This window comes from Micropterus salmoides, unplaced genomic scaffold (assembly GCF_014851395.1).
Source record: "Micropterus salmoides isolate LMB-PRFRI ecotype aquatic unplaced genomic scaffold, ASM1485139v1 Ms_hic_scaffold_15, whole genome shotgun sequence".
Lineage (NCBI taxonomy): Eukaryota > Metazoa > Chordata > Actinopteri > Centrarchiformes > Centrarchidae > Micropterus > Micropterus salmoides.
In genome coordinates this window covers 22,223,076-22,245,065 of record NW_024040596.1, presented here as the reverse complement: position 1 = coordinate 22,245,065, position 21,990 = coordinate 22,223,076, and the positions used below count along the sequence as shown (strand labels likewise).

The 21,990-nt window shown below is 39.8% G+C and overlaps 2 protein-coding genes across 2 annotated transcripts in view; one reads left to right on the top strand and one right to left on the bottom strand.

Annotated features, from left to right (window-relative positions):
- fam160a2 (family with sequence similarity 160 member A2) overlaps positions 1-427 on the bottom strand; it is a 28,211-nt gene extending 27,784 nt beyond the window's left edge. Inside the window, exon 1 of the mRNA XM_038721054.1 lies at positions 94-427. The gene's annotated coding sequence lies outside the window, so the exon portion shown is untranslated. The remainder of the gene's footprint in view (positions 1-93) is intronic.
- A 7,528-nt stretch (positions 428-7,955) lies between these two features.
- On the top strand, positions 7,956-21,146 carry cnga4 (cyclic nucleotide gated channel subunit alpha 4). The gene is made up of 9 exons (XM_038719913.1): positions 7,956-7,962; positions 10,683-10,759; positions 10,827-10,942; positions 16,203-16,304; positions 16,409-16,515; positions 17,250-17,830; positions 17,943-18,188; positions 19,294-19,459; positions 20,246-21,146. Exons 1-9 carry the CDS (start codon positions 7,956-7,958, stop codon positions 21,076-21,078), a joined length of 2,235 nt encoding a protein of 744 aa, XP_038575841.1. The 3' UTR covers positions 21,079-21,146.
- Positions 21,147-21,990: the final 844 nt, after the last annotated feature.

Sequence of the window (21,990 nt, the reverse complement as noted above, 5' to 3'; positions counted from 1 at the left end):
AGCCAGCTTTGACATGTCAACCGTGTATATAGTTCATATATCGCGTTGAAGCGCTAGTGCACTTTAATGTAAGTTAAATTCGAAGTTACTCACCTTGGATATTTGTAGGAGTCTTAACAGTGGTTGCGAGGCGCTGATTTCCACAGATACCTGGTTAGCTGGTTGCTAGTAACTTAGCGCTGGTGGGTTGCTAACGACTAGCTGCTAATGAATTCCACAATGTCAGAGCAGTAAACGGATGATCAGCGTGCAAGTAACCTGGAGACAACCGGCGAGCTAGACCACACTGAGCCTGGGAAGCTAACAAATTAACCACTCCTTCATTCGGGCTGATGTGCATCCTGTTAGCGACAGATAAACATCCCATTTGACGATTTCTCAAACAGTATTCCCTTTCCCGCAGCCATCTTACTTTAACTCCTCCCACACGACTTCTCTGACTCACACCCACCACACCGACGCTGCTCCACGCCGCTCCACTGCTGTATGAAGGGTTTAAAGTGCCAGAATTAAGGAGCGAACACTGTGACCTAATTCCATACAAACACTTTTAACTGTACACTGTGTGCTTGTTGATAAGGGTTCAAGATGGGCCGCTAATACATGTTTTATTAGAGTCTCACTTGCCTCCTTAATGCCCACTTCTTAAATTCAAACCGCGCACACTTCGTAATGTTTGCAAGTTTTCTGTTAAAAATGTTAGGTCTCGAGCTCAAGCTGAGGTAACCCTGATACCATCAGTATGACATCACCTGGATCAAACTTTAGAAGACATCATATAGGTTGAAAAGTACAAGTAAACAGAATTTCACTGAATGTCCTCTGAGGATCACACCCAGACTCTTGACCTGAGGGGAGGGGGAAACTGTGGAGTTGTCAATGGTGAGAGAAAAACTGTCAGATGTAGTCAAAGTGGATTTGGTGCCAATGAGGAGAACCTCGGTTTTGTCACTGTTAAGTCTGAGGAAGTTGCAAGAGAACCAGGATTTGATTTCCGTTTGGCCATTATGTGATAAACATTGTTGCTATGGCAAAGGTAATCTTAAACTCACCTGAAGGTCATAAATCCTGAGGATCTCTGCAGGGCCTCTGCTCTCTTGGCCTTCTGCCTGTACAGGGCAATCAGTTGTGATGTGTATCTCTCAAGCTCGCAGTAGAATTGGTTGCATAGGTTCAACATTTGTAAAGTGATGAACTCAGCAAACACCTGCAAACACATAAATGTATGCAGATTAATGGTTTCCAACTTGGGCCTTGACTGAAAAACAATGCATCAATTCCTTGTTTTAAGCAGGATGGCTGACTATATGGCAAAAAGAATACAGTTTTTACCTGAGAAATGGACATGGACCACTGCATTGACAAGAAAAGAAAATGCAGGGTCATCCTGCAAATTTCTTTAACCTAACTTAGGTTTGCTGTATCAAAATGAAAGATTATGTGGCTAGGAATTGAGTAAGCCAATCAAATATATTTTAAATTAGACTAATTGTATAATATTTCATCATTTAGCTTCTATATGAAGCAACAAACACCAACACAGACCCTTGTGTTTTCTCTCAACAGTGCCATTTTTGGTCTGACCAAGTTTGAGACAGAATTTCAGTCAGGTACTAAATAGTTTATATAAACAGGGCTCAACCTTAAACTGTTTTGCAACTGGCCCCACCGGGCCAGTGGGTTGGAAACTTACTGGCCCGAAGACAGTTTTTACTGGCCCTCCCTCCAAAAGTTATTTATCAGTGTTACAACAAAACCAAAGACTTAAGTTATGTTATTATGATAACATGTTTAATCTGTTATTAAATACATCCTGGATATAAAAAAACTAAACTAAAATGTAATCACAGTTAAAATTATAAAAAAAATAAAAAGGTTAACAAAACAATTTACTTTTAAAACAAACACACAGACTCAAACATGACGTGCTCTCACTCCTGCTGACAGCCATTTAATAAAGAAAGTGGACACAGAGCAGCGGACACCAGTCGGCTCTCTCCTGATTGACAGGTCGCCATGGTAGCGACATGTCAATCACAAGGTATTTTTCCCTAAATAGGACCAACTATAACTGCTCCCAAGCTTTTCTTCTGCTACAGATAAGCCACGCTCCAACTGATGTTTGACCAGTATTTATTTTTTCCTTTTCACAAATAATCTTCTTTTGACCAGCAAACACCGTGAAAAACTGAAATAATATAATCACAAACACAATCACTTTCAGTATGAAATATAATCACAAAATATCATCAGTTCAAAATAAAATAAGAACATGCCATGTGCGCCTTCTGCACAGACATTTAGGAGCCGTTACAATTTTCCAATGTCGCAGCACAGCCTTCTGAAACTCTCTTTTCTTCCCTTTTTGCTTCTGATCGAAGCTTAACAATCAATTATACTTAATTGATCATGTGAGCCCAGCATGCGCTTCATTTGGTGTAATTCACAAGTTAAACAGTAGGTGTCACTATTACTCAAGAGAAACCAAATTACACTCAAAAAACATAATTCTGAACACATGACACAGTAAACAAGTACCTTTTACTGCGACAGCTACACCAACATTTACTAAACGAGAATCACGCTGTGTTGAAGAATACTTGAAACTAACGACTGAGACCATAAACTCGTTATGAAAGTGTTTATTGAGGTAAGAATTCGGTTGAGAAATAGCAACATTTAACCATTATTTCTAATGGAACAGGACTTCTTTATGCAACCAGCCGACTCGCCCCCTGCTGGCCGTTAGAGAGAATGCAGGTTTAAGTTCCGTCTGCATGGTTTCACTTTCAGACCCAGAGGTTGCAGCATGATTGAGATTAGAGAAATAACATTTGACAACCACTCACGTAACTACAACTCTGGATTGGACAATGGTGCGCGCCAAGAGCTGCAAAACAACTGCAGGATGTAGAGTTTCTAATTCTTATTATTTTTTAAATAGGCTGTTTTTTGAGTTGCTATAGTTCAACTGTCCCGACGTTACTTTTTACTGGCCCCGGGCCATCGGGCCCTCATTGCTGTCGAGCCCTGCATAAAGGAGTCATTCAACCCTCTCATCATAGGTTTATAACAGCCTTTAACAGAGCCTACAGTGAAAAATGTTTACACTTAATGCTGTAATTGATCTACAGTTTTCTCAGCTTTTGATCACTGCCAATCATTTCTGAAAGAAATCAGAATTTTAAATTGCTAAATATACATATTCATTATAAAATTTCACAGTTACAGTTGGACTAATGCACTTTTCTAAAACAGTACAATATCCCCCCTACCTCTCAAGTCAGGGCTAAAATATCTTCTTTCATGTTAAAATGTCATCCACTGTGAAATGTTGCTGACTCCAGTTCTAGCAATGTAGTATTTTTTTATATTCTCAGTATGTCTGATTAGCAAGCCAGCAATTGACACAGAAATATGCAAATCGATAATATTTTATAATTTTTCTGACTCACCAATATCAGAGCTGCTTTCGTAAATTAGGTGATTATGGGCATTATGAAATTAATGGGGACACAATATATGAACACCAACGTTTGATTAGTTTACAAAATAAAGGTCATGTAGGCTAAACACTTCTCACAAACATGTGATATGGGCAGAGTTTATTGTTGTGAAAATGTATTTAGTCTTAGGCTTAGTTACCAGTTTATTTGGTACATCTAGCTAAATTTAATGCAGTCTAATCCAACATTTCTGCAATAAATCCTCCCTTCATAAAAATGATAATGTTCAGTTTTTGTTGCAACTGTACCGTTTTGGATCACATGGACCGGAGTTTCTGATATTTTGTCTATCCCATTTATATTAGTGATGCCATGCTAAATAAAAGGGACTCAGCTGTTTATAACGCAATACAGTTCATCAGACCATCTACATCTGCCAAAATGAACAATGTCTTTGAAGCTCGAGGAAACTCAGCGCTAGAGTTGCCAACTGTCCCGTTATTAGCCGGGATGTCCCTTATATTGGGCCTAATTTAGTTGTCCCATACGTGACCTCTCTTGTCCCGTTTTATGACTACTACGCTCAGGGTGCGAACTACGGGAAAGCGGGAAATTAAGGTCAGGTCGCAAACACAACCGCAGCTGATGATAATAATTCTAAGACAAACATTTCTGATACTTTTACAGTCAGCCCCAGGCCTACTTGCTTGCAGATATTAATGATTCAGCAGTAAGAATCACAGTCTGTCCGCCCCCTAACGCAGGTTTTTCTGTGTCTGATGGAGTGCGAGTTACTTGACTTTTATGAAGACAGTGATGAAACTGCAAATGGTATTGGTCAAGATCTGATGAACTGCCTGAAAAAGCATGAACTGGAAATAAAACACATTAAGTAGATATGTTCTTTTTAGTGTGTCATATGTACATGAAGGGGATAACCTTCTCTAAACCTATAGTGCAAGAGTCACAAGTGTTTAGTATTAGACAAATAGTAAAGGTAACAGGTAGACTAGTGGTTTAATTAAAGGGCTGTGCTTAATGTACCAGCTGTAAATAACTATTATTAAAGCAACCAAATAATTAATTGAGAGTAGCTATCATTATGACAAATACACTGTATATTCACACAAAACCATACCTGCACTGCTACAGAAGTGCCACCTTTTGTCCCTGATTTCATAGTGACAAAGTTGGCAACACTACTCAGTACTCAGGTACACTTAAGAGGACAGATCTATTAAAACAGATTACAACACATATAAGTTAAATATAAACATATTAAATACTTACATACATACAAACATAATAATTACAACTGATCTGACTTGAAAATCTGCGTTCAGAGACTGCTTGTTAACTTATATGAAGGCATAACATGACTGTCTCCACAGTAACGTTATAGGACTAAAGTAACGTTAACTAAGTAACAGGAGTTCAGCACAAAGTGAAAATTAACGTTACCTCATTGTGTTAGCCAGCTAACTTCAAGTTAAAGTTACCGTTAGTCTTTCTGGTAACATTACTGCGCCCGAAAACAGAACCTTTTCACTTACCAGACCAAAGCGCATGTAACAAGGAGCAGCCCAAGATGAAAATTCGTAAGTGTTGACGACTGTCTGGAAAGGTTTCAGCTACTGGTGATAAGTTACGTTAGCGTACGATAGCTAACGTTAGCATAACAGGAATGCAGCAAACTGACTCCACATACTGCCTCTGGTCATCCCAGTGTATGGTTATAAAATAAAGTCACAGAACAGAAAAAACACTTTCACAGTGCTGCAAAGAAAGCTGGGTTCTCTCGAACTTTGTAAATTAGTTAATAATTAACAGTTTTTCAACATTGTGCAACTTTTGGCGAGGGGCTTCACGTTTGGTGGGAGAGTCAGAGGTTTTACCCAATCAGCTGCAACACATTTGTAAACATAGCTGTGGTTAAAAATGAAGTAAAAATCAGTGCGCTTGCATAAACAACTGTATGTTCGAGGCACCACCGTTTCTGTTTAAAAATATATGTTTTGCTAGGTTTTGTCCACTGAATTCAGCCTGGATCCAATGGTGACGTCAAGGTCCTCCAGTTGCGTCCTCGCTCACACCACGCCCCCTTCATAATTCAGCATCATTTGGCGCCAAAATCTCATGACGTACGACGCTCGGACATCATTGGTCACATGGAATGTAGTGACACCTACTGGTCACTTTTGATATCGACACATCTTGGTAGGGGTTTCATTGAAACAATGAATGACCCGCTCTTACAATTCTAAACGTCTTCAATACATGACCAACACGATTTTGGCGAAATCACCATACAACAAACAAACGCTTTCAGATTGTCAGAGACAGCAGATGGGGATTGCATTAAAAGTGTGTTTAAATAAAATACATCTGTGTGTTGTTTCCTAAGTAATCACACATTTAGCTGAGGCTTTTCTCAAAAGCGAATCACAATGGCTATGTCAGAAGTCGCCCCCCTGGAGCAACTAGGGGTTAAGTTTCTTGCTCAGGGACACATGTATCCCAGGGGAAATCGAACCCAGGTCTCTCACATCTAGGCATATGTCTTAACCACTACCCCATAGAGACAACCTATTCATTTTCAGAATCGGAATAGGCCTACTTTAGACATGCAAGGCATAAAAGGAATAGAAATAATAGGTAGAGAATTTAATAAAGTATACAAATCCAAGAATATAATGATAAATGATAATAAATGTGGATATCTACAGTATGATACAGTAGCTTACACCTGTGTTAATAATTATTAATTAATAGCAGGAAAGATATAGGCCCTAGTGTAATAATAAATAATGAGCGCTGGCAGTAATGAGGTGTAATGGATTAAAAATCCGTAACTGAGTCAAGAATGATAAAAGAAAAGGGGAACAATGTCTCACATTTGTTATATGTCAAGAATTTTATTCAGAAATATTCAGCTGTTTTGGGGCTGAGTCTGTTTTTTTCATAAGTGACATCCCCAGCCTTCGAAAAATTTGGTCACATCATGGAACATTTGTTGCTGGCAAAGAAGTATTTTTTTGCCATCACAGGCCTACAGGTGCGGATATACTACAATAAATCAAAGGATCGTGTGTCCTTGGGACCAAAACAACATGTCAAATTTAAGCCTTCTGAGAGTTAGTGGCTGATGTGTGGTTTGTTCCAAAGACTGTGAATCAAGCGTAGAGGCGGCAGGTGTGCCACCTGTCGAAACAGGGGTGAAACGCACCGAAGCCTCGCTTCACTACGGTCACGTGACATTGACGTTTTGAACCACGCTTTGGAGCAGTGTTTCGAAACTAGTGATGTGCGATACCACTTAATTCCTATCCGATCCAATACCAAGTAATACGCAGGCTGGTATTGCTGATACCGATACCAATACATTTTACATATTTTATTTCTAGTTTAATGTGACCTCCCTCCTCCCGTTTCTATATTTATTAGAGAAATAAGGAGTAGGCTGTAGCATTACCAATTCAAAATAATAGCTGCATAACGACAAGACATCAAACTAAAAAAAAAAATATCCTGCTCAGAACTGCCGCCGCTTCATAACATCATCCTATTATTTTGACTTAATCTCAGATGTTTAGCGAAGTTTGCAGTGTTGCCAAAGTATTTCACTGTCTTTGCACACACATCACACAGAGCAACATTATTACCTTCACAGCTAAAATACAGCCAGGCGTGACTGCTTTTACAGTCAGCCAGAGTCAGTATTCAGTGGCGGGAAATGTAAAGGGCTGCAGCAGCTCACTTCAAAGAAGCTCCATCACAGAGCCGTAGTGCAAGCATGACTTTGACAGGCGAAAGGAAAAGTAGTTCCTATCAACCGAGTATAATTAGACCATCCTTGTGATAGTAAGATACTTATGATAAAACACACACTCACTCCAAATTGCTGAGTTTAGATATTGATCCTATTATATGAGTATCGATCCTAGTGCATGAAACGTTGGTATCAGAAATATCGATACTTTAGGATCGAACCGCACATCACTATTTGAAACGTCAGTATCCAGCGTCCCATCCCTAGGGTAAGTCTCTCCACCTTATTAAACCATTGTTTTGTATTTTAACAGAAGCAGTGTTGTAGAATAACTTGGTATTGATGTAACTCCAGCTGGCTGGTTTTATCTTTAAACAGAATCCCGAAGGGCTAACGTGACCCGAGTTGATGACTAGCTTAAATGTGCCACTCAATTGAGAAGCTAACGTTAAGTAACTTACTAGTTAATGTCAAACTAGACCGTGTTGGCAAGAGTTAACGTTAACATTGTCATCGTGGAAGAGTAATTTTGTTGTAATATTTGGAGTCCACGTGTGAGGACTTGGCTAAGATTAAACAAGCTAACTTTAGCTTGATGTACTGTAGATTTCCCTGGCAAAAAATTAGCGGGCATTCCTACAAGGACGTCGGAAATGAGTGTCGCATGAGTAAGTAACTAGTAAGTAGTGTTACCTTACTGATTTACTTTCACAGCCCTTTCAAAAGTGTGTTTGGTAGTCATGTTAGGTAAGTTAACGTTAGTTAAATTAATCTTGCTTTGTTAATGCTTGTATGTTACTGAAATGTAAGTTGCTTTGGATAAAAGCATCTACCAAATGAGTAAATGTAAAAATTATTTAGGAATGAGTATTAAATGAGCCCCAGGGCTAAATTATTAAAGATTCCAAAGTGACTTACAAGTACTATATATGTTAAAGGTGGCACGCCTCTGGAACAACTAGGAGTTAAATGTCTTGCTCAGAGACACATTAATTGATGTCACAGTTGAAATTGAATGCAGGTCTCTCACACCAAAGGCATGTCTCTTATGCAGCATTCAGACCAAACGCGGGGTTTTATGTTCGCGTTGATAACGCGAATAAACACAACTCGCCATTACTACATCTGTAAACATTTTGCTGTGACTAAATAGCAATAACTACAATATGATGCAGATTTGTTAAACATATGAATTCATGCTTTGTCAGGTCTGTCAGCAAGACGGCAGGACAACAACTTCTAAAATGTTTGTCTTCTGAATGGAGTTCAGATCGATCAGGGCTATGCTAACTTGGTCACAGTAAAGTACAACGATAGCTCGAATAAAGTTACATAAATTTGTGTTCTGAACTCACCAGGTAGTCCAGTTTTGTCTGGTTTTTATATAAATATGAAGTAGTAGTCCAACAGAGCTGAGCATAATCCAGTCAGACTACGGGCGTTTATTTGTCCAAAAGCTGCTCCTCTCCCACAAGTTTAACAGCTCTCAGCCGGCCAGCAGATTTTCAGTTGTACGCTCTGCCTGGCCCTCTCCACAATGCTGTGAAACCGTTGGTGACGTACAAACAATCTCAACGCTGATAGGCTTCATGCATCATGCAACATCATGAAAATATTCAACTCACTCGAATTCCTTCTCCCTGTCTGCTCCCCTGAGTTTCTCCATAAGCAGTAGGTTATGTTTTATAAAGTTGCAGAAAAGACACAGAACTCATTTTTCTGGATATTTCCACCTGTGATCCTTTTTCACGGCAGCAGGTGCACCACATCCCAGCTTGTTAATTATGTAGCCTGTCAATGTCATTGTCCATCTCAGTGATTCATCGGGATGAAACGGTATGAAAATTTCATATCACGATTATAGTGACCAAAATTATCATGGTTATTAGTATTATAACAGTATTGTAAAAACATGCCATAAAATATTAAAATGTACTGATACACACACTGAAACCATTTCAACAAGTTTTATATTAAACTACAAATACAATTGCCATTTTATTTGCATAAAAACATAACAGCAAATACCTTTTGTAAACATATGAAAATCATCTTGGTGTGCATTATCAAGATTTTATATTTTATATAGGTAATACAGTGACCCCGTGGACAATTACAAGAAAACAAATAAGTCTTTAGAAGACACCCTGGACCCCCTGCAGTTCGCCTACAGAGCCAACAGGTCTGTAGATGATGCAGTAAACATGGGCCTTCACTACATCCTCTAGCACCTGGACTCCCCAATAACCTACACCTGGATCCTGTTTGTGGATTTCAGCTCTGCTTTCAACACCATCATCCCGGCCCTGCTGCAGGAGAAGCTCTCTCAGCTGACGTGCCTGACTCCACCTGCAGGCGGATCACTGACTTCCTGACGGACAGGAAGCAGCAAGTGAAGCTGGGAAAACATCTCTCTGATTCCAGGACCATCAGCACCGGATCCCCTCAAGGCTGCGTTCTTTCCCCCCTTCTCTTCTCCCTGTACACCAACAGCTGCACCTCCAGTCACCAGTCTTTCAAGCTTCTGAAGTTTGCGGATGACACCACCCTAATTGGGCTCATCTCTGGTGGGGATGAGTCTGCCTACAGGTGGGAGATCGACCATCTGGTGACCTGGTGCAGCCAGAACAGTCTGGAGCTCAACGCTGTGAAGAGAGTCGAGATGGTCATGGACTTCAGAAAGAGCCCAGCCCCACCCTCCCCCATCATCCTGTGTGACTCCCCAGTCACCACTGTGGACTCCTTCCGCTTCCTGGGCACCATCATCTCCCAGAACCTCAAGTGGAAGCTGAACATCACCTTCATCATCAAAAAGGCCCAGCAGAGGATGTACTTCCTGTAGCAGCTGAAGAAGTTCAGCCTGCCAAAGACAATGATGGTGCACTTCTACACCGCCATCATTGAGTCCATCCGCACCTCCTCCATCACCATCTGGTACGCTGCTGCCACTGCCAGGGACAAGGGCAGGCTGCAGCGTATCATTCGCTCTGCAGAGAAGGTGATTGGCTGCAATCTTCCTTCTCTCCAGGACCTGTACGCCTTGAGGACTCTGAGGCGAGCAGGAAAGATTGCAGCTGACCCTTCCCACCCCCGACACAAACTATTTCAGACTGTCCTCTCTGGCAGGAGGCTGCAGTCCATCAGGACCAAAACCTCTCGCACAAAAACAGTTTGCATGTACATGTAAATACTGTTTCATCTTGTGTCAGGCACAGACCTGGCATGTCGCACATATTTGTTCTTGATTGTTGTTCTTTGTTGTTGTATATTTTTATGTTGCCAGTTTATATATTTACATGTACACAATATTCTCTTCTGTTGCGTTACTTCTGCACGACACAGACTTAAGGTTGTGTCTCTGTCCTCAACCTGAGGCTGAGCAACACCAAGAACAGCTGTCAGTACACACACAGGCTTATTGATCGCTTCAGGAGGGATTGATAACTGATTGTGTCTGTCTCTGCCAGTCTTCACTCAGCCCCCGATCCTTCAGGCTCTGCAGCATGTTAAGGCCAACTGTGACGAGATCCACAAGATGAGGGAGGCACGAACTCATACACAGTAACGGGTGAAATCACTGCGGTGGCTGATATCACTTTCTCCTCCTGCAGGAGGAAGACTCCCAGACCAAGCCTCCAAAGTCCTGCCGTAAGGCTCTGGCCTCCTCGCCTCACTCCCAGAAAGTAGCAGCACTGCCCAACAATGAGGAGGCGAGCGCCTCCAGCAGGTACGTAACCCCACCTCCACCTGGGCCTCTGTGTAAGGACAACCTGAATCTGCGTTTCCAGGGCTCTACAGTACAACCATTCTGCTCGCATATGCCCCTAAAAATCAATACGTGCCAACAGGAAAAAAGATGTGCGAGTAACCAACCCCCCGTTTATGTCACTGTTTAGCTTTACGCTCTGAACTGTGAAGTGTTCGCGGTGCACAAGCTCTGGCATCCAGCTCTGCACGAATCAGTCCGTTGTTAGAAAAGAAAACGTCTGACGTGCTACTAACGTTAGCTCGACGACTCAGAATGGGCAAGTGTCTAAATTCAGAAAGCCAGAGATAAGTACAAGTTGGCGGATGAGGCTGAGGGCAGTGTCGTTGAGGTTAGCACAATAAGCTGATCGGCGTGCGAGCCAGTCACACTGTGGCGAGCGCTAATGGAACAGCAGAGCTGGAAGACCCGCTGCAGGTTTCTGGTCAGTGAATGATACAACAGCAACGGAGAAACTGTTGTAGGCTAACGTTATGAATGGAAACATCAAACTTAATGCACATTAAACTTACATCACCCAGATATATCACGGGAAGGAGGGAAAAACAAACCGGAGGCCAACTCCTTATCCCTGCTGCTTTCAAGCCAATACCATATAATGCTATATTTCAAGCAGCCTTTAGATGCTTTAGAAAACAGAACAGGATGAATAATCACTGAAGCAATTGGCATATAATATTACATTACCATATCTAGCCAAGGTGTAACTAATTGCAACAACTCATACCACACTTTGTTTGTATTTTTGATTTCACCCCTTAAGAGTTCTTAGTGCACAAATATTGTATTCATTACATAGTTGTCATTTACACTGTAGATACTGGGGACATGTCTCCATCACTTTTTTTTGTTGTTTTTTAAAGCGTGTGTTAAATATGTTAAAAAAAAAATCTGAATCACTTTATTTAAATAAAGACAATTCTACCATAAACTGGTGCAGAAAATGTCTCCAGAAAGCAGGAAATTAAGTGTTTAGTGCTCAAAAATTACTAGGGGACCCCCAGACTCCAATTGAAATATATTTCAACATTGAATATTTCATCAAATAGTGTTAAAATATCATCTTGTCTTGTTCTCGTGAACCCAATATTGTGAATTGTGCATGTGAGCTCAGTGTATCGTCACACCCCTAATCTGAACCCTTATGTCCCCACCACTTTTTAACACAAAGTGACGTCCTTGACTCATTTTATCTTATCAAAGTACGAACACACCCCAAGCTATAGTGTGTTAAATATGAATATATTATGTATATGTTTTGCATTTAACTACGTAAATTTTCTCGGGCTTAAAATTAATACAGATTTTTCATTAAACGGCAGTGAAGTTGATATTAAATTTCATCCTAGGTGGTATTAGAAAGGTCTTAAAAAGTCTTAAATTTAACTTTGAGTTTACTCCTGGGGGTACCCTGCAGTCAAATGAGAGGGGGAAAAGCCAGCTTGTTATAAAAACAAAGACGGATGTCAACAGCTGGAGTGGTGAGACAGAAGACACTAGGGAGAAGATAAGGAAGTTGTGGGTTTCACTATATCAAGTGCTTTTTGTTGAAACGTGTTCAACTTTTCATAAAATCGATGTGCTCAATTCACTTTTCGTCAACTGACCAATCACAGCCTGGATGGGGCGGGACATAAATATGGTTTGACGTGCTACAGTAAACTTTAAAATATTGAACTCCTCCTGCATGAATGGTTCTGATTATTGATGAGATGGTAGCATTAATAAATTAAGTGGGCCATCTTTCTTGCACAAGCATTTAATGACAACAGACTGCTGTTTTGTCCAACTGGAATTAATCTTATGCTAGTGGTGAGCTATATAGTACACTATTAACATAAAATGACAACAGAAAATATAGTAAATTAAATAATGTATTAACATACTAGCAGTATACTATTAGATATATATATATATCTAATGTTATAACATTATACTAATATACTCCATGTTGTAGAAAGAACCTCTGCAGTGGAAAGATGCAGATTTTCAAGGCAGAGGATGCCGGTGTACCAGTACGTGCTCCTTCTAGCCTGAGTAGGAGGTGCACGTCAGGCTACTGCTTAGGGTCTTCCAATGGCTTCATTCAATTTATTGATGGATAGCCCCTTGAGATGCAGCATCTCGTTTTCAAGATGGTCCAAATACACACATTATACAACAGGAAAAACAAACATAAAACAAATGCTCAAAACAATTGTTACTAGGCAGCTTACACCCTCACCCCAGACCGAAGACTGATTATAGCTCAGACATGTTATCGCTAGCTCAATAAGTACATCTCATTTACCTCATTACACAATTGGAACCCATAATACATAAGAGATTCAATGCAAAAAGGTATCATAAGAAGACAGAGGTTGAATCCATAGGAGGTAAATCAATTAAACCATTACATGAAGCAAAATACTATTACAAGCAATACTGTTTAGTCCAGCATCAGTAACATGCACACACATTGTTAAGATATTGAAATAACCTAAATCTGCGAAAAGATGAGATGGATCTCAAGGAAAGAGGGAGATTGTTCCAATCACAAGTAGCTTTATAATGAAAAGCTTTACGTCCAACAACGGAAAAGACTCCTGGTACAGTAAAGACAAGATATTGCATATCTCTAAGTGGATACATAGAACTGCAAGGAACCAAGAGTTCTTTCAGATATGGAGGACAATCGAAGTAGGCACATTTGAAAATGGAAACCAGTGAAAGTCTCCTTGAATTAAGCTGAAGCCAATTTAGTGATGCATACTTTACACAATGATTTTTAAAAGGACACCTTGGAACACATCTACACAGAGTTAAAAACAACATTAAGTGGCTTAAGAACGGAGTCACACAAGACTACTCATGTGGTCAAGTGCTACCCGATCACAATCTGATCACCCAAAATACATTTTAATGCCAGGTGTAAACAGCCTCTGTTCCCCGATTCGGAATATGCAAAGTCATTCACCTGTGATGGAAAAACTGCCAAATATGGCATTGCATTGTTCATTAAGAGATCAAACGTGCGTCTCTCTTCTGTCAAAGAAATTGTTTCAAAATTAGAAGTCTTAAATTTATATTTGTTGAGGTCTTAAAAGGTCTTAAAAAGCATTAAATTTGAAATGGTCCAAGAACCCTGATTACGGCTACAAAGATTAACAGGCAGCTTTTGTGTTATTGCCGCAAGTCTCTTTTGGATTGTACCACAGATATAAAACAGATTTACTCTTCAGCTATGGGGAGGTCTTAAAACCAGTCTCTAGCAACGTATTTGAAGCCTACTGTCGCTGCTTAATCAATGAGCTCCTCTATTAAAATTTGACACAATCGTTTTGTGTGTGATCACTAAACTACGGTAACACTCAACGCATGGCTGTCTTCCTCTACTCGTTCTTCAAATGATGAGCGTATGTAAGTTAGTGGAGGATAAGATCAGCATTAAGTTGTCAGGTTACAGCTCTGTCCTCTACTGTACATCTTCATAGTTAAATTAAAAAGAGAGGAGGGAGTTGACCACGGAGGAGCTGAGGTTAGTAACGTTAAAGCAAATTAGGGATGCAAACTAACGTTAGTCCTTTTAGGCTAATGAGGAGGATTGTGGTTTTGGATTTTGATGTACAAGTAAAATGCTTTTAGTAATACAGAAGGGAGGTGGTTCTCATGTTGCCTATTTTTTAATTTCTACAAATGTAGAAATCAACATAATAGGCAACTCTTATGTGTCCCATTTGAGCTTCCCATTTCAAGTTTTTAAATTTTACTTTCACAGTTTCACTTTCAAAGTTGCCATTCAGTATCTACATCAATTTCTTTCAAAAGTCACTATTTGCAAATATTTAATTTTGCCCAGATTATTCCTATTTAAACTAGTAAGAATAATAACTAAAAAGAACTAATATGAATAAATGTAATTTTAAAAAAGCACCGTTGTCTCAGTTTTCTCTGTTAATGTGGCATACTTGGGCCTATATCATCTCTAAGAACATACAGTGCACTTTGTACGTTTATTGAAAGTGACACATTCTCTGTAGTTTGGGCTCTATACTGCAGTCATTGTTTGTTGTCTCAGCCTCTGGGATGTGCAGAGGAAGATCCCTCTGGTTTTCTAAAGGAAAGAATTCCCAGGGGACACATGACATCTGTTGTGGTTTTCTTCCATAGAGATCTGCATCACCAGGCAGCGCTCAGGTAGGCCTGGTTTGTTGCTAATTGAACCACGCAGTACTGCTTGATGCTAGTCAATGAGGTTGTTTGAATTATTGGCAAAGAAAGTGCAACGCTCATATAGGAGGGAACAAGATCGAGAGCACATCTTCATTTAGAAAAATGTTAGTCTAAGACTATACAAAATGGATAAATCAGGTGATGTTAGCGTTAGAGGCAACCAATGGCAGAGACTGCTCAGGTGGCAACAGGGGCAGAAAGTGAACAAGGAAGGAGAAGATGGAGTCGAGGATGAAGGGAAACGAAACCTCAATCTGGATTTGAAGCTGAAAGTTAAGTGAGTAATTAATGGTTGGGATGGATGTGTTTGCAAAAAAATTTTGATCACCAGAACAGTCTCCGTCATAGTAAATCTATCATAGTAGTGACATTGTATTTATATAAGGAATTTATTCAGTACCCCCGCGACCCTGTACGCAGGATAAGCTATTGGCTATGGATGGATGGATGTATTCAATACACTTCATAATTTCTGTCTTGGTGAAGGATTGACAAAATCCAGTTGATGCACTCTACTGTAATCTGCTGCAGAAAGCTTTCTTTGTTCCATAACATTTGTATCCTCCAGCATTCTTCTTGTTCAGTATATTCATGCATTATGGGATATAAAAGAGGGGTCTGCAAAATCAAATGCTTTTTTCTGAGACTCCTGATTTAAATTACAGAGAGGTATTTACTTAAAAACATGAAGGGTATAGGCAATACAAATTAAGCAACGCATTTTATAACTGCCTTTTTAGAATAAACATACATTTCAGATGTATTATTTCAAGTATCTTGTATTTGTAATTCCTTTTTTATTTAACTTATTCAGATAGAGGGCATGTTGGAGGAGAGTCTGAGAGGCAGAGAAAGTAGAAACTAAGATCAAAAGGCTAGAGAGCAACTTGGAAATCATGCAAATAAAACTAGCTCGACTTATGGTGGAAAAAATCTATGACAATTTTCCTGACTGATAAAGTAGTGATTAGCCTACATCTCATTTCCCTCTCACTTCATCATTTACCAGTTGGAAGGAGTGGTTGGTTGATCCGGCAGAACAGTTTTATTACATGTGGCTCCAGGTCATGATCCTCCCCATTGTCTACAACTGGTTGATCATCATTTTGAGGTAAATGCCTGAGAGATGATGAATATCAAATCATATACATATATATTAAAAAAACATATAACCAGTAATCTTTGATTTGAAATCCATTGGTTATGTTTTCTCAGAACATGCTTCAATGAAATAGCATTGAGCTACCTACCTGTGTGGCTTACACTGGACTATCTGTCAGACCTCATGTATATTCTTGACATGATTATCACTGTTCACACAGGTAATTTTTTTCTTTATTTTTGTTGGTTTTGATTGAGAGTATGACTCTTAAAACTGAACTTCTATTTGTCACATACGCCGTCATACAAATGTGAAATATAGAGGAACACTACACATAAACCAGTATTGGTAATAAAGCAGCTTTAGAACAATATGACCATAACAAATATAGCTACAAGTTATACTTACACCTTTCTGGCTGAGATACAAACTACCAGACTTTAATGGGCATGTATGCCTCACATCAACCCTAGTCCATTGTTTAGCTATTTTTTTTATCTAACAGGGACAGTGCACATTAAGTTAGCTAAATAGCTCATTTTCATCAAATTATAATACATAACTACATTATAAAAGTTAGAAAAGTATGTATAAAGTTCCAAATATCATCAGTATAGTGCCTAAGTAAGTACTGCAAGAAAGATGAGATACAAGATAATGAATTTAATTTAACAATCAATGGATTTTGTGCCATATTGGCCATGTACAGGATTTCACCCCCCACAAACAATCATCTTGAATTGTCAGATGATGAAAAAGCTCACAATTCATAAACTCAATTCACAATTCTGTCCCATTTCTATCTTCCATTCATGATGTGAAAGCATTATTAACTCTTGCAAGTCAGAGAAATTTCATATTATTTATAGTTAGTGCCAGCCTATGCTTTTGAGTAGGTAATTATACCATTGTGTGAAGTGTACTCTTTGTTACACCTTGGTTTTCCCTCTCTAGGTTACTTGGATCAGGGCATCCTGGTTAAGGACCTAACTCAGCTGAAGAAGCGCTACCTGCGCTCTAAACATTTCTTATGGGACCTGGCTTCCATGCTGCCCACTGACTTCCTCTACTTTGTCTTTGGCATCCAAACTCCGCTGGTGAGGATCAACCGCCTTCTGCGGATGCCACGACTCAATGAGGCCCTGGACCGCATGGAGACGAGGACCTCCTACCCGAACACCTTCCGCATCTCCAAGCTCATGGTCTACATCTTTGTGTTGATCCACTGGAATGCCTGTCTCTACTTTGCACTGTCCAGCTACATTGGCTTCGGAAGTGATCCTTGGGTCTACCCCAACATCACCGATGACTTTGCCCCAATGCACCGTCAGTACATTTACTGCTTCTGGTTCTCAGCCGACATTTTCACTACAATAGCAGACACTCCCTTGCCAACAAGGGAAGAGGAGTACTTGTTTATGATTGCAGACGTTCTCATTGCCGTGCTGGTGTTTGCATCAGTTGTTGGCAATGTTGGCAATGTCATCACAAACCTAAGGGACCGTGATAATGTCTTCTTCCCTAACCATGAGTTGGTAAGATGGGAAAGAAGGGAATTGAAGATGGCTTCATGTCAATAATATTCTTTGGGTAGGTGCTAATGTAATCTGTATTGTAGAAAATACAATACTACTTTTCATCTTTCAGGTGAAGGCATACCTGCGTAGCCATTCCATTACCAAGGAGCTTCGACAGCGTATCGACAGCTGGTACCAGCATCTTCACATCAACAAGAAGATCATGCGAGAGAATGAAATCCTGCAGCAGCTGCCCATACACCTTAGGACCGAGATCGCTGTCAGCGTTCACCTTCCCACACTCTCCAAAGTCACCATCTTCCAGAACTGTGAGAAAAGTCTGCTGGAGGAGCTGGTGCTTAAATTAACACCTCAGGTCAGGGGGTGGGGGGGTGCCTTAAGGAAAAGCACTATGTTAAAAAAAAAAAAAAAAAAAAAAAAATGCAAGGGGCTGCACTTTGATGGGGGTGTGTAACCATGTAGCTACAGGTATCAGAGAGAAAATTACATATAATGCCAGAAGTTGAAAGGTTATCAGACTCATTCTGGCAGTGATTAATCTGCTAGGAATGTTGTTTGCTCAGATTTGATTGGCCAAAGCAGTGAGTAGCACATGACACATGACATCACATTGCATTGCAGCAAAAGTTGAGCTGGGTTCATTTTTTCAGGATCTTGTACATTGGCATCCTCACTGCACTGATGCAGTGGTCACAATGAAGGGTATGAGGGGTCTGGGTAACACAGCATTAATTGTGATTCATTCCTCCCACAATTATGAGCATATTGTCTCTGACCATTGTCCCGATTATACTGTGGGCTTCTTTGTCTAATTGAAAAAGTGGTTATGGTACTTATGATAGGTGCTTCTGATAGGACTAACACATCATGGGATTGGCATGGGAAAACCAAGGCTCGGGACTGGACAAGAGAGTCTGTGGAGTTCACCTGACAGTATATTTATATTTAACAAATGCTGCTTTGTTTATAGTGCACATAGCAACCTGTATTGAACCTACTACTCAATGGTATAGTAACCGCTAAGCCTAAGCTTAAAGCAGCTGAGGGCTAAGCAGAGGGTTGAAGTAGGCTAGTTGATGCGCTTACCGTGGCCGCTTTGTTCGGTTCAGAAATAATATAACAGAAGTTCTGATTTCTTCTCTGTCGTGAGAGATATGATTTATTGTTACACAAGGTCTTCATTTTCCATAATGGAACAATATTCCATCTTCATCGACACTGTCACAATATCAAACATACAGCCGCAGCACCTGTGTCTAATTACACCTACCCTCCTAAATAGATGAGTCCCACTTAGCTATGCCATGACCCTAGTACCACCTACTGGCCAAACCTGGACATAAACATTGAAATGGCACCTACAGGCATATTCTAGTGATATAGATTCAAATTCAACCCAGTGACTGCGCCTAGTTTACTTTCTCATGCATTAGAGGTTTCTCATGGTTTTTGTCTTATAGGTGTTCAGTCCAGGAGAGTACGTCTGCAGGAAAGGAGATGTGGGCCATGAAATGTATATCATCAAAGATGGAAAACTTGCAGTTGTAGCAGATGATGGGGTCACAGAGTATGCTGTGCTGAGTGAAGGGAATTTCTTTGGGGAAATTAGTATCCTGAACATCAAAGGTAAGACAAGTTTCAAGTACTTTGCACATGTTCATATGACATTTATTAATTCATGCAGATGAAAATTGGCCAATTCTTGACACAGTAGTGAAAAATGGTGGTGCTGAATGGCTTTTTTTTTTAATTTTACTTGCAAAACTCCGTGTGGAGTCCCAGAAGGATTCATTCTTTAGCCTCTATAATTAAAACTCTATGTGCTTGATATGCTTCAGTAAGTTAGTTTGCTGACTCAAGCTATCAACAACAATTAAATGCAGTTTTGAAATTAAACACATCTTGAATTTCTCCCTGCACTGGATGTGATGAAATCTAATTTATTTTCATTTTCACTTATTTTGGATGACCTGCACTAATAAACACATCTGTTAATGTGCCGGTGTAAACCAGCTGGCTATTCTATTTTCAACAGAAAGCAGCAAAACATTGCCTCAATAATATAATAACGTTCATTATTTACTGCAAAGCACAAATGAGCAATGCTTTTAATAACGACATTTTGCACAAATTAGCCATGCAGAGCAGCCTTAATAAGACAAACTGTAGATACAGTGTGTTAACATCCGTAATATTAATCTTAATAAAATGTTAATAGTTCAGAATCAAACTCTAAACATGCAGCACAAAACTGAGAGACTCTGTAAACTGAGTGTTTTGAATATGAATGCTATTAAGACGGCAACAAGAATAATCCCTAATGTTCCCTGATGTGTCTTTAAATTCTGAAATGGGGATTTGCCTTGGATAATTGAACATCATATCCTTTATATGGATTTTTTTTCTTTCTAGGTAACAAATCAGGAAATCGTCGCACTGCCAACATTCGCAGCATCGGCTATTCTGACGTGTTCAGCTTGTCCAAAGAAGACCTGACAGACGTGCTATCTGAATTCCCTGCAGCCAAACGTCACCTGGAGGAGAAAGGCAGACAGATCCTCACCAAGATGGGCATGTTGGAGGAGAGTCGGGAAGGAGAGGAGGGGGAGGCAGAGAAAGTAGAAACCAAGATCAAAAGGCTGGAGAGCAACTTGGAAATCATGCAAACAAAACTAGCTCGACTTATGGTGGAATTAGAGTCAACCAACCGGAAGATGCAGGGCAGGGTGGAGCAGCTGGAGTGGGAGGTGGCAGTACTGGAGACTCAGCTGCCAGAAGATTGGGGCGAAGGAGAAAGAGCACAGGGAAGATGTGAAGGTGTGGGAGGGGAGGTTGATTGGGAGCGAGAAGAGGCAGAGGGAGAGGAAGAGGAGAGTTCAGATGCAAAAGGAAAAGAGCAGGGACAGAGAGAAGATGGCAATGATGTGACAAAAGAAGGAGATGGAGAGAGCACCAAAAGTACAAAAGAGGAAATGGAAAGGATTTTGGACGGCGATAAATGTGGACTGAAAGACCCAGACGATCAGGAAGAGAAAAAAGAAGACTATGGAGACAAAAACAGAGAGAAAGGAGATGATAGACCTGGGCAAGCAGATGGAGCTGAGATTGTACCTGAAGATGAGAAAGAAGAGAAAAGTGGAGAGAAAGAATCTGAAGAGGGGTCAGAAAAGACTGAAGAAGACTCAGAAAAAAGAGAGGAGCCAGAAAGAGGGAGGGCAGAAGAAATTAATGAAAAACCCAAATAACTGAAAGGGAAAGTGAAGTTCATAAAAAAAATCTGTGTATTTTTGTCTGTAGGCGTTTGTCTGTTCTATATTAATAAAAATATTGAAAACCTCAACATCTCATTAACACACTTTATGCAATCCAACGTCCTACCTCTAGGTGGAAGCATTGTATTTTCATCACTGTAGATTAGTGCGTGCCATTCAAAATGGAACAAGGTGCTACTAGATGGTACAGTATTTTAATGTTTTATTTATTTAATCACACTTTTGTTTCTAATTTCACTGTACAGTAACAATACTGAACTTACACTGTTGTAAGTTCAGTATTGTTACTGTAGCCTATGTGACTATACATATTGCAGGTGAAATCATTGCTATGCATTATGTCCAAGGGGTAAAACTAAAAAATGAATAGTTGCTTGTTTGGTGGGGATCAATTGGAAGCTGAAAGTATTTTTGACCAGTCTATTAATAATTTGATTCCAATGAAAATACCTCAGTTAACCATATTCGCTGCAGGATCATTTGCTGAGACTTCTGTCTTAATGATCTAGCATAAAAATACATTTCAACCGGTTATTTTACATCACATTAAAAATTAAAATAAATCTTGTTTAACTTCTTAAAGGCACAATCTGTAGTCTGTATTGTCAAATGGAAACAAATATAGCCCCACCATAAAAGGAACATACAGTCATTGGTAATAATCCAATATTATAATATCTAATAATAAAACACTGTCAGGAGCTGTTCTTCTGTATGATAAGTAGCCTACTTTTACTTTTGATTGAAGCCTAGTTGAGATTTTACTGATAAAAGGCATACCTCTGTAGGCTACTTGTAAATGTTTGATGGCTGGGCTTTTATAATGTGTTATTCATACTTTTAGTTAAGTAAATGATCTGAATACGTCTTCCATTAGTGTAAGTA

What these genes read in the sequence shown, in the direction of transcription:
- cnga4 (XM_038719913.1), top strand. An exon ending in GATTATCACTGTTCACACAG is followed by an intron (nt 16,516 to 17,249) that starts GTAATTTTTTTC and finishes TTCCCTCTCTAG; the next exon opens with GTTACTTGGATCAGGGCATC. An exon ending in TCTTCCCTAACCATGAGTTG is followed by an intron (nt 17,831 to 17,942) that starts GTAAGATGGGAA and finishes TTCATCTTTCAG; the next exon opens with GTGAAGGCATACCTGCGTAG.